Genomic DNA, 13502 nt, shown 5'->3' with positions numbered 1-13502 from the left:
TGCACATCTATCATACTGTATACATCTTGTGTATGAGTCTGAGACATATTGATAGCTGCGAACATAAAAGAACGTGCCCCCTAGAGCATTTAAGAATTACTCATCTCGCAGGATTTCATCTTTATTGGGATGAGCAGTATTGTGATAACGCCAGTTTTTATCATATCTTAAGTCAGTCCATTGCTCCCCTATATCTTGGAGTTGGTAAAGAACTTTCTCAGATGCTATTTAGGGCATATGCTTCACCCTACTGACACATACCCAAAATGTCGTACCAGTATAGTGTTGCTGGTTTCCACATGCTCAAAGGATGTGTTAAATTGTATACTTACATACCTGTTGAGTGGCTCATGAACAACTTGGTAGTGCTTGTGAGCATGCAGAATGCTAAAGTGAGACTTGCTGTGTCAGTTTTTCTTGGAGTGACTCAAGAGTTGCTCACAGGCACATTGCTCCCAAGTGTATATACACCATTGGTTGTTCCCCTGTGCACTAAACTACTTCTCGTGAGACGGAAAAGTGTAACTCCACTTGCGTGTTGTCCCAGTTTTTAATATTACTGTGGCCAATGTGAAGTCTCATTAGTGAGGAGGCAAATAGTGAGACAATGTGCACAGGGGTGACTTTCATGAAAAATATTACACAAGGGTTGGTTTCACATTTTGTGCTGTTTACTGTTCGCAAGGCATATTAAAACTGCATTACATACTGCTCTCTACTCCTATGGGCTTTGAGTCGGAGGCATGAAAATATCTAGCTGGTGTAATCCGTATCATTTCAGGGAGGGGGCTACCTTCATAGTGTCGGATGTTACTGAGTTCAGCATATATTGTAATTCAGGAGTAAGTAAGAAACACACAATGTTTTGGTCCCCCCCCCAAAAAAAAAAAAGGTCCTGCCCCTAGATACAGGCCTCCCAAGATGACACTGCGAACACCATTTTGAAATGCGAAATTCAGAAAATTTTTTTAAATGCTATATCTATGTAACAGTTCTAGATGTATTGTTAGTTTTTTTTTTAGTTGAAAGATGATTGCTTTTTGATTACAATGGTATTCTCCATTTGGGCATATCTGTCAAAGTTCCTTTACTCTTGCCTTTTGAATTCTTTTTTACTTTTTTCAAAATGCAAATCCAGAGAAGTTTCTTTTTCTGTAGGTTAGTTCCATGTAGTACTGCATTGTCTGTAAAGGAGAGCTTCCACTTTTAAGTTGGACGTTGGACAGGTTTTATTTTAAAAATCATCTCCCCCCCCCCCCCCCCCCCCCGCCCAAGGATAATGTATGTCTTCACTGAAGTTCCCCCTGCGGGTCCGAGGTAAGAATAGGCAGAGGTATTCCTGCCTGTTGTAAGAGGCGACTAAAAGGAGTCCCTCCCCTCAAGGGGGTAGTTGGTGCCTGCGTCCGGAGACGGACGGTTCAACGACTAGAATTTGTGGTCGTTTTGGTATTTTGCATATTCTGGTTCCTTCCTTCCTTCCTTCTCTTTGTCCTTCTTCCTCTCTCACGGTCTTCCTTACTTTTTACCTTGCCTCCTCCTTCTCCGTGCCGCCGCCTCCTCCTTCTCCGTGCCGCCGCCTCCTCCTTCTCCGTGCCGCCGCCTCCTCCTTCTCCGTGCCGCCGCCTCCTCCTTCTCCGTGCCGCCGCCTCCTCCTTCTCCGTGCCGCCGCCTCCTCCTTCTCCGTGCCGCCGCCTCCTCCTTCTCCGCGCCGCCGCCTCCTCCTTCTCCGCGCCGCCGCCTCCTCCTTCTCCGCGCCGCCGCCTCCTCCTCCTTCTCCGCGCCGCCGCCTCCTCCTCCTTCTCCGCGCCGCCGCCTCCTCCTCCTTCTCCGCGCCGCCGCCTCCTCCTCCTTCTCCGCGCCGCCGCCTCCTCCTCCTTCTCCGCGCCGCCGCCTCCTCCTCCTTCTCCGCGCCGCCGCCTCCTCCTCCTTCTCCGCGCCGCCGCCTCCTCCTCCTTCTCCGCGCCGCCGCCTCCTCCTCCTTCTCCGCGCCGCCGCCTCCTCCTCCTTCTCCGCGCCGCCGCCGCCTCCTCCTTCTCCGCGCCGCCGCCGCCTCCTCCTTCTCCGCGCCGCCGCCGCCTCCTCCTTCTCCGCGCCGCCGCCGCCTCCTCCTTCTCCGCGCCGCCGCCGCCTCCTCCTTCTCCGCGCCGCCGCCGCCTCCTCCTTCTCCGCGCCGCCGCCGCCGCCTCCTCCTTCTCCGCGCCGCCGCCGCCGCCTCCTCCTTCTCCGCGCCGCCGCCGCCTCCTCCTTCTCCGCGCCGCCGCCGCCGCCTCCTCCTTCTCCGCGCCGCCGCCGCCTCCTCCCCCTCCTTCTCCTTCTCCGTGCCGCCGCCTCCTCCCCCTCCTTCTCCTTCTCCGTGCCGCCGCCTCCTCCTCCTCCTCCTCCTCTCCTTTTCCTCCTCCTCCTCCTTGCCGCCGCCGCCGCCTCCTCCTCCTCCTCCTCCTCCTTGCCGCCTCCTCCTCCTCCTCCTCCTCCTCCTCCTCCTCCTCCTTGCCGCCGCCACCTCCTTCGCCGCCTCCTCCTCCTCCTCCTTGCCGCCGCCACCTCCTTCGCCGCCTCCTCCTCCTCCTCCTTGCCGCCGCCACCTCCTTCGCCGCCTCCTCCTCCTCCTCTTCGCCTCCTCCTCCTCTTCGCCTCCTCCTCCTCCTCTTCGCCTCCTCCTCCTCCTCTTCGCCTCCTCCTCCTCCTCCTCTTCGCCTCCTCCTCCTCCTCTTCGCCTCCTCCTCCTCCTCTTCGCCTCCTCCTCCTCCTCCTCCTCTTCGCCTCCTCCTCCTCCTCTTCGCCTCCTCCTCCTCCTCTTCGCCTCCTCCTCCTCCTCCTCCTCCTCCTCTTCGCCTCCTCCTCCTCCTCCTCTTCGCCTCCTCCTCCTCCTCCTCTTCGCCTCCTCCTCCTCCTCCTCTTCGCCTCCTCCTCCTCCTCCTCCTCCTCTTCGCCTCCTCCTCCTCCTCCTCTTCGCCTCCTCCTCCTCCTCGCCTCCTCCTCCTCCTCCTCCTCCTCTTCGCCTCCTCCTCCTCCTCCTCCTCTTCGCCTCCTCCTCCTCTTCGCCTCCTCCTCCTCTTCGCCTCCTCCTCCTCTTCGCCTCCTCCTCCTCTTCGCCTCCTCCTCCTCTTCGCCTCCTCCTCCTCTTCGCCTCCTCCTCCTCTTCGCCTCCTCCTCCTCGCCTCCTCCTCCTCCCTCTCCTCCTCCTCCTCCTCCTCCCTCTCCTCCTCCTCCTCCTCCGCCTCCTCCTCATCCCTCTCCTCCTCCGCCTCCTCCGCCTCCTCCTCATCCCTCTCCTCCTCCGCCTCCTCTCCCTCCTCCTTCTCCGCCTCCTCTCCCTCCTCCTCCTCCGCCTCCGCCTCCTCTCCCTCCTCCGCCTCCGCCTCCTCTCCCTCCTCCGCCTCCGCCTCCTCTCCCTCCTCCGCCTCCGCCTCCTCTCCCTCCTCCGCCTCCGCCTCCTCTCCCTCCTCCGCCTCCGCCTCCGCCTCCTCTCCCTCCTCCTCCTCCGCCTCCGCCTCCTCTCCCTCCTCCGCCTCCGCCTCCTCTCCCTCCTCCTCCTCCGCCTCCGCCTCCTCTCCCTCCTCCTCCTCCGCCTCCGCCTCCTCTCCCTCCTCCTCCTCCGCCTCCGCCTCCTCTCCCTCCGCCTCTCCCTCCTCCTCCTCCTCCTCCGCCTCCTCTCCCTCCTCCTCCTCCTCCGCCTCCTCTCCCTCCTCCTCCTCCGCCTCCTCTCCCTCCTCCTCCTCCGCCTCCTCTCCCTCCTCCTCCTCCGCCTCCTCTCCCTTCTCCTCCTCCGCCTCCCTCTCCCTCCTCGTCCTCCGCCTCCCTCTCCCTCCTCCTCCTCCTCCTCCCTCTCCTCCTCCTCCTCCTCCCCCTCCGCCTCGCCTTCTTGTCCACCCTATAGTCTGTCTCTGCCTCGGCGTTTGAGACAGTCTGTCCTTTCTCTCCCTTTTTTTCCTATTCTTCTTTCCTCTCTGTGCGTGCCTGAAGGCCAACCCACACGTTCGCACGCGTAGCCGGTGATGGGGTAATGCGTAATTCCCCACCCTGGGTAGACTAGTAAGGCACGCACGTACCCCCTAGTAAAGGTCAGGCCCAGGGAGGTGTGGTTGCCTGAGCTGACACCTTCTGACCGTGCTTATTGGTCCCTCCGTCCGTTTCTCGGGAGATGTGACCTGAGGTGTAAACATTCACCTAAGGCGGGAGCGCCCTCTGAGAGGGTCCCCACAAGGAAGGAGCGCGCCATCGGTGACGCTGGCAATCGTGGGGATTCATTCACAATGGATTTCTCTTCTCCTCCTCCCCCTCCTCCTCCTCCTCCTCTCTCGACTTCTGCCCAGAAAACTTGGCCAGCCACCAGTGTCAAAAGTATATCGCCTGTCCCAAAGTTCCTCGTAGTTTCTAGATCTGATGAGGGAAAGGATTTTTCATCTGTCAACACTTTCGTTATTCAGAAGGGCGTAGATGCCGTAGCCGGACCTGTCAAGTCTTGTACCAGGATGCATAATGGTACCTTGTTGTTGGAAACTGAGAGCGCCTTTCAGGCACAAAAACTCCTTTGGGCCACACTCCTGTACACGTTCCCTGTCCAGGTGGAGGCTCACCACACTTTGAATTCGTCGCATGGTGTGGTATATACTAGATCACTCGACGGATTGACTGACGAGGATATTCAGTCTTTCCTCGCTGAGCAGGGCGTGACGGCTGTCCGTAGGGTTATGAAAAAGGTCGACAGTTACCTTGTACTGACCCGGATACTTTTCTTGACCTTTGATAGTGTTCAGCTGCCGTCGCGCTTCAAAGTGGGCTATGAGGTTATTTCTGTTCGCCCCTATGTCCCGACACCTACGCGCTGCTATCAGTGTCAGCGTTTTAACCACACCTGCCAGTCTTGTTCTAATGCGGCTAAATGCGTCACTTGTGGCAGGGACGCCCATGTGGGTGTCTGTCCACCTCCGTCTCCTCGTTGCGTGAACTGTCAGGGTGACCACGCAGCGTCCTCCCACGACTGTCCCAACTACAAAGATGATGTATGGTCCTTTCTTTTTTCCGAGTTTACTGTAACTGGCATATTGTACCTGGACATACTTACACGTTATCTAATATCTCAATTACAACAGGATATGCTCACAGAATTTATTTTCCTCCAAGTCTGTGTGCAACCACATTACCATTGTGAAGTTGTTGCATTATCCTCATAGGGATGTGCCGAGTTGGATTGGGCACAGTGGCTCATCATTATGGCCACGATTACCACCTGATTTAATCCCAATAGACTTCTGTGTATGGGGCTACATTAAAGACAGTGTTAGTTTCTCCGCTTCCGGGGAACATCGACAATCTCCAATAATGGATAACACCAGCAGTTGCCACCATAGATAAAGAACTGCTTCATAGCATTTGGCAGGAAGTTGATCACAAATGGGATAGTTGTCATGTTACAAGAGATAGCTTCATTGAACATTTGTAAATAAAACTTGAATATATACTGCAGTCAGTTGTGCATCAAACATTTCTATAACTCATTTATCTTTTTTACAATTCAAGGTTACTTATAAATAACTAACTTACAAACACCCGGTATTACAGCATAGCATTCTGGAGCAACCTTTTTGTTGTGGGCTGAGGCATCCACGTTGATGAAAATTTCGCTGCCACTGAAAAAACTAATAAAGGTGTTCTGGTAGGATGGATATGTGGGTTTTAGAGTAGTGTGTACAAGCGCACGCGCACACACACACAAATCAATGAAAGTAACACAGAATAGAAAATAGTAAAATATTTTACTGAACTTTGGTGATGCCGCTTATAGCAGTTGTAGAATGCAGATTTATCCTGTCTGTCCTGCATTGACTATAGTTTCATGCACACAAACTAAATAATGTTTTCTGAACTGAATTCAGAAGAAAACTAATCTTCTGTCATGATGTACTATTCGAAGAAAAGTTCTAAACTAACAGTACTCAGTTAGATCTCTAGGCAGATGACCTCTGTCCATGGATGATAATCTTATTCACTGTGCTGTTTTTACTGAAGACTAAGCACTGTCTTTCTATTGTACACTACTGCTATCTCAATCAATGACCTTGACTGGAAGACACAACGAACGTTCTGCAGGCACTCCCTTGCAAGACTTGGACTGACTTAAAACTTGCGACTCGCAATTTCTGTTCTTGGATGCTTATTTAACCATGTGTCCCTCTTCCTGGTGGCACTGCCTCTCTGGAGTGCAGGATTCGCATAGGCAGCATGATTGGTTTGTGCGCAGCAGTGTTCCTGCTGTTGGCACCAACGTTTTTCAGTATCGGCTCCCAGAACACTGCTGGATCAATCCATATGAAGTGGTCCAGTGATGGTTGCTTGACCATTTTTAAATATTTTAATTTTTTATATGTGATTGCCCTATATTTAAGAAGTTCAAAACAGTTTTTAAAATAATTTTACCTTTTGCCTTTGCTGAATGGCATCCATTTTCACTTGTAAGCATGTGACGATGTTTCAGTTTAGAGACGTTAGCAAAAATATGAATATCTCTGAACTGGGTTAAGTTACAACATTGCAATTGACATGGTTATTTTTAGAAAATTGTGCTCTACAACATTGTCTATTACACAAAATACTCTACATTCAAAAATAACCAGTCAAAATGACCTCCAAAGTTTGGTATTCAAATTTTCAAAAAGTCTCTTTTTAGACCCAAAAATAACAGACAAGCAGTGATTTATGAGTGACTCTCTTCTTCTATAGTTGGATATCATATACTACTAGCCTCATATAGAGCAACAACACTTACAAATGTTTCCATAATTTTTTATGAATTTTTGAAATTTGAAAATTTTTATTTTTTGTAAAGTTTGGGGTTAGTTACCTCGGGTGGGACTGAATATAAAAATATGATTTTTGCACAGTTTGTAAACCTATGTGATAGCAGCGTACTGTAAAAATTTCAATATAGATATCTGACTAAGGACAAAGATATGAATTTTTGAAAATGAGGAGATAATTCACATTACTCTACAACTGATCTTATGGCTGTTACCTATCTAAATGGTTTATTGTTTCATTGAAATAAAATTTTTACAGTACATTGCAATCATAGAGGTGTACAAACTGTGCAAAAAGCATATTTTTATATTCAGACCCTCCTGAGATAACTAATCCCAAACTTTACAAAAAATGAAAATTTTCGAATTTCAAAAATTCATAAAAATTAAGGAAACATTTGTAAGTGTTCTTGCTGTAAATGGGGCTAATAGTACATGATATCTAACTACAGGAAAAAAAGATACTGTCATAAATCACTCCTTGTTTGTTATTTTTGGGCCTAAAAGGGGATTTTTGAAAATTTGGATACCAAACTTTGGAGGTCATTTTGACTAGTTATTTTTTAATGTAGAGTATTTTGTGTAATAGACAGTGTTGTAGAGCACAATTTTCTAAAAATAACCATGTCAATTGCAATGTTGTAACTTAACCCAGTTCAGAGATATTCATATTTTTGCTGACATCTCTAAACTGAAACATCGTCGCGCACTGACAAGTGAAAATGGATGCCATTCAGTAAAGGTGAAAGGTAAATGTTTTTTAAAAACTGTTTTGAACTTCTCAAATATAAGGCAGTCACATGTAAAAAATTAAAATATTTAAAAATGGTCAAGCAACCAACTTAATTTTTATTGGATCACATCATTTGGATTGACCCTGCTCAGTATTTACAGCAGAGCTATTCGCTCTGTATCAGGCCACGCGGTACATCCAGCAACACAGGCTTTCCAATTGTGTCATTTGCTCTGACTCTTTCAGTGTCCATCAAAGCGTCTGCTGCACACCGTCCATCCCCTAGTTCAACACGTCCAGGAAAGCTGTCACTTGCTCACTCTTGAAAGAGCCACTGCGATGTTTATGTGGGTTTCTGGTTATGTTGGTCTGACAGGAAGCACAGCTGCTGATGTGGCTGCAGTCCTCGTACATCAGCCCACTAGTTCTTAGATTCCCTCCAATGTCTCTTTGTTGCCATCTGTCAGCAGGTGGTGTCACTTTGGCATCAGTACTGGTCCTGCATTCATGGGAACAAGCTCCGGGTTATTAAGGTTCTTCCGGCAGCTTGGACAACTCCTCTTGGCCATCTGATCAGGAGGAGATCATTTTAGCTAGGTTACAGATTGGGCACAGTCTTTTCAGTCATTGCCATTTGTTAAGTGGTGCTCCATCACCACTTTGTACTCATTGCGCTCAACCTCTGACAGTCCACCATTTCCTGAAGGAATGCCCTTTTTTTAATTCCTTAAGATTCATTTGTGTTTGCCATCTAGGTTATCGGCCGTTTTAACAAACTACGCACAGGCTATCAACTGTTTATTTTTTATCCATCATAGCAATATGGTGAAGGGCCATTTAATTTTTAGTTCATGACCTCCGTTTCCCCATGGCATATTTTAAAGACCTTTGTCTGTGTCCGTGTTTTTAGCGGTCTTCTCTTTTGTTGACTGGGATTAACATGTAATCATTTTGAACTCCTCTCTTTGTCTTTGTGTTCTGCCGTTCTGATGTGGGAGTGTATGACCCTAATAGTTTCTGCACCATCAGGCAGCCTGTGTGTAGTACAGGATAGAGGGAGATGTTCAACTGTAGAAATTTTTTACCGCTTACCAGATTCTTTCATGTCTAATTTGAACGAATATGGAAAGACAGACTACTTGTCTTGCATAGCTAAAAATTCTGAAACCTAAATGTTCCTCCTGAAAGTTGTTTAGAAGCTACATATAAAGGCACGTTTCTTGATACTGCATATGCTAGTATTAAAGATGGTGACATGATTCAGAACTGAATGAAAGAATATGTGTATGAGCATGCGAGCTTTGCAGTAACTGTGGATTGCTGCATAAATGATGCGTGTTAACGTGCACAAAAAGGGGTCAAAGAGGGGAAGGGAGTAGAAACATACATCTTTGGTGCATGAACCTTTCTTCTTTATTTGCAATAAGAGCTCTCAAAATAAATTTGTGCCAGGATTTCTATATTTTGTGTAGTAAAATTTAAAAGAATGGCACCTGTTGTGACTCATCTGGTTACCTTGACTGCTGGAAATAAATTTTGGTTTTACATTATTTGTTACATGTTTTTGTTGATTGTGTAAAGCTGTTCATTATGGCACAGTCAGAAATTTTGTTCCTGTATTATGTTTGAAATAAAACTGTTCTTTTTTTTCCAGAAACATCAACTTGAATGCAGCCTGGAGGATGAAAGAGAACGTGCTAATCATTTGGAAGTGGCACTTCAAGAAGCACATAGGGAAACTAATCATACAAGTAAACTGTATGACAATCTGAAACTGGAAATCGAAGAACGTGACTGTAAACTTAAAGAGTTAATAGAAGAGCTAGAGCATAAGGATAGGGATATAGCTGAGCTCAAACAAAAAGTTCGGTCACTTGAAGAGATGCTAGGTTCCAGGAATGAGGATATGAAAGTACATGTAAGTAAATTACATATGTAATTGCTCTATAATTTAAATTTCATTAAAAACATGTACAGATCAGTTTGCATATTTGCAAAAGTGCCCTTATTTTTGCTGCGTGTGTCATAGGGGGTCAGATGTACACCTATGTTTATATTATTTTCTGCTTACTGTTCTGCTCCAACTCTCTACATTCATACTCTGCAAACCACTGTGAACTTCATGGTGGAAGATATTCCCTGTTGTACCACATACTGCAGTTTTTTCCTATTCCTCTAGAGTGTGGAAAGAATGTTGCTTAAATACCTCTCTGCACACTGTAAGTAATCTAACAGTGTCATGTCTTAGCTGTCCTGAGTGAGTGATGCATAGAATGCTGCAGTATATTCCTAAATTCATTACTTAAACTATTTATTGGAAGTTTCTAAGTTGGCTTTTTTGGGATGATTAGCATCTGTCTTAAACAGTCTGTCATTTCAGGTTTTTAGTATTTCTGTAACAGTCTCCAAAGACCGAACATACCTGTGAACATTTGTGCTGTTTTATTTTGTATATGTACTGTACCCCTGATATTTTGGCATGGCCATACACTGTTGAGCATTGTACAGAGATGATCTCAGTGTATTGTGTAAGTTGACTACTAGCGAACCAAAGTGCTCCGTCTTCTATACCTACAATGTAACCTATAGGTCATTCCATTCCATAGCTGCAAAATTGTCCACCCAGGTAATTTTAAGCTAATGGATTTGAATTTTAACTTGTTCATATTGTAGTCATAAAATACTACTTTTCTGTGTTTTGTGAGGTTTACAGTTTTAAATTTCTGAACATTTAAAGCAAGTTGCCAATGTTTGTACCTCTTCGAAATATTGCCAAGATCCAAATATTTGCACTTTCTCATATACTGCTCCATTATAATTAACTTCATGATTTGCAAAAAGTCTGAGGTTACCATTGTTGTCTCTCGTATCATTAATATACAACATGAACAGTAAGGTTCTCAACACACTTACCTGCGTTCCTGAGGTTACTACTTCTTCTTCTGTTGATGACTTTCATCCAAGATGATATTCTGCATCTTCCATAGTAACAAGGAGAGCTCCCCAGTGCTGTAACCAACTTCTTCAAATAGTCTATTTTGTGATATAGGTTAAGGTCCAAGATATCGTACCTTGCAGCTATTCATCCTGGTGGGGCCTCGTTCGCGAGTAATCGCTGAAAACAAATTTTGGAATTTCATGCTATGCTCTACAGCTTTGAAAAAAGGAACATTCAGCAGACTGGTTGCAAAGCATGGTGGTTAATGTACAGCTCTAGCATGCAACAGATTGTGGGTTTGAATCCTGCCAAGTGATTTGGAATTTTTTTATTTTTAAATATTTATTGAAATGATTTTGGCCATTTTTTTATTCAATTTATTGGGTTAAATGTACTTTTTAAATTTCTGTTGCACTGTCATGTCATTTTAATCGTCGTATTAATTGTTTCATTTGGTCTCATTTTTCTTCTTATCACTCTGTTTCCACTTGGAATCTTTGTACATGTGATTTTTAATTATTTTTGTGTTTTAACTACAGTTTAATTTCTTCCATTTTATCATCCTGTATATTTTGTTGATTTTATTGCATTTATTATTTATTTCCTAATTTGGCGTGAACTTACATTTATTGATAGTCTCTTCATTGTTTAAATATTCATCGGCATTACTGAATATAATAGACCCTAAGCCGCACTTCTTCTCCAGTATCCAAAAGACCGCATGCAGCTTAGAACAGAGTGCAAAACACACATAAGTTCTCAAAAATGCCGCTAGGAGCCACCAAAACTAACTTATGCCACCAAGTAGAAGCAGCACTAGGCAGGCAGACACATACTTGTTCCAAAACTCCTGTGCTAGTAAAGATGTTACATTCGATCCTGGATTTTCTGTTGTTTAATATACAAAAAAAGTTAAAAGATAAATCTACTTTTTTTTTTTTTCGGTTCTTGAACTGTAATGTTATCCAACAAAGGAAATAGAAATTCAGTACTGCTCACCTTTGAATGTAGCAGCCATTCAAATATTCATAGCCACAAAGATTAATTTCTTTGCGAAAATACCAAACAGTGCAAAAAGACTTCAGGATTCTTCCATGAGGTGTCACTCCATGTCAAGTGTCCCAGTTCAGATGATGATCCCAGCTTGACCATCTTCAATTCTGATGAAATTTGTACAGGATATACCTAAGGGCCTACATGAACTTTGCAAATTTTCAGGCTCACCTGTAACTTGGTTGAGGTGCTAGAGCCATTTTCGTGAAGACCACTTGTACAGAGACTGAAAAACCGTGAAGAAATCGTCAAGTTTGGCATTCCACTGTTCCATGATCTGGACTCACAGTGAAGAAGAACTCCAGAATTTCCTCTCCAACCTCAACTCCTTTGGTTCCATCAGCTTCACCTGGTCCTACTCCAAATCCCATGCCACTTTCCTTGATGTTGACCTCCACCTGTCCAATGGCCAGCTTCACACGTCCGTCCACATCAAACCCACCAACAAGCAGCAGTACCTCCATTACGACAGCTGCCACCCATTCCACATCAAACGGTCCCTTCCCTACAGCCTAGGTCTTCGTGGCAAACGAATCTGCTCCAGTCCGGAATCCCTGAAGCATTACACCAACAACCTGACAACAGCTTTCGCATCCCGCAACTACCCTCCCGACCTGGTACAGAAGCAAATAACCAGAGCCACTTCCTCATCCTCTCAAACCCAGAACCTCCCACAGAAGAACCACAAAAGTGCCCCACTTGTGACAGGATACTTTCCAGGACTGGATCAGATTCTGAATGTGGCTCTCCAGCAGGGATACGACTTCCTCAAATCCTGCCCAGAAATGAGATCCATCCTTCATGAAATCCTCCCCACTCCACCAAGAATGTCTTTCCGCCGTCCACCTAACCTTCGTAACCTCTTAGTTCATCCCTATGAAATCCCCAAACCACCTTCCCTACCCTCTGGCTCCTACCCTTGTAACCGCCCCCGGTGTAAAACCTGTCCCATGCACCCTCCCACCACCACCTACTCCAGTCCTGTAACCCGGAAGGTGTACACGATCAAAGGCAGAGCCACGTGTGAAAGCACCCACGTGATCTACCAACTGACCTGCCTACACTGTGACGCATTCTATGTGGGAATGACCAGCAACAAACTGTCCAATCGCATGAATGGACACAGGCAGACAGTGTTTGTTGGTAATGAGGATCACCCTGTGGCTAAACATGCCTTGGTGCACGACCAGCACATCTTGGCACAGTGTTACACCGTCCGAGTTATCTGGATACTTCCCACTAACACCAACCTATCCGAACTCCGGAGATGGGAACTTGCTCTTGAATATATCCTCTCTTCCCGTTATCCACCAGGCCTCAATCTCCGCTAATTTCAAGGTGCCGCCACTCATACCTCACCTGTCATTCAACATCTTTGCCTCTGCACTTCTGCCTCGACTGACATTTCTGCCCAACCTCTTTGTCTTTAAATATGTCTGCTTGTGTCTGTATATGTGTGGATGGATATGTGTGTGTGTGTGTGTGTGTGTGCGCGAGTGTATACCCGTCCTTTTTTCCCCCTAAGGTAAGTCTTTCTGCTCCCCGGACTGGAATGACTCCTTACCCTCTCCCTTAAAACCCACATCCTTTCGTCTTTCCCTCTCCTTCCCTCTTTCCTGATGAGGCAACAGTTTGTTGCGAAAGCTTGAATTTTGTGTGTATATTTGTGTTTGTTTGTGTGTCTGTCGACCTGCCAGCACTTTCATTTGGTAAGTCACATCAGCTTTGTTTTTTTTATATATATATATATATATATATATATATATATATATATATATACACCTTTTTTTTTTTTTAAAGCGTTTTCTCCATCTATCTGAACAGTAACACAGTCCTTTTTTCCTGGACAAATCTGACTAAACTCTTAATCATAAAAGTGTTCTGTGACTCTTGCCTTCACGTCCTCAGAAAGCTTTCTCCCACGTTTACCTTTGGACTGTGCCAATATTCCCTGTTCAGCTTTTTACTTTCTAGCATTCCT

The 13502-nt window shown here is 46.0% G+C and overlaps 1 protein-coding gene across 4 annotated transcripts in view; it reads left to right on the top strand.

Moving 5' to 3' along the window:
- The window catches only part of LOC124798220 (centrosomin-like), a 424745-nt gene that overhangs the window by 318582 nt on the left and 92661 nt on the right, over positions 1 to 13502 (top strand). For all 4 annotated transcript variants that reach the window (XM_047261528.1, XM_047261530.1, XM_047261529.1 and 1 more), the window contains exon 6: positions 9185 to 9448. In XM_047261528.1, the coding sequence (XP_047117484.1) occupies positions 9185 to 9448 (264 nt within the window). The remainder of the gene's footprint in view (positions 1 to 9184; positions 9449 to 13502) is intronic.

Source organism: Schistocerca piceifrons, chromosome 5 (assembly GCF_021461385.2).
Source record: "Schistocerca piceifrons isolate TAMUIC-IGC-003096 chromosome 5, iqSchPice1.1, whole genome shotgun sequence".
Classification (NCBI taxonomy): domain Eukaryota; kingdom Metazoa; phylum Arthropoda; class Insecta; order Orthoptera; family Acrididae; genus Schistocerca; species Schistocerca piceifrons.
This window is presented reverse-complemented; position numbering and strand designations above follow the sequence as displayed.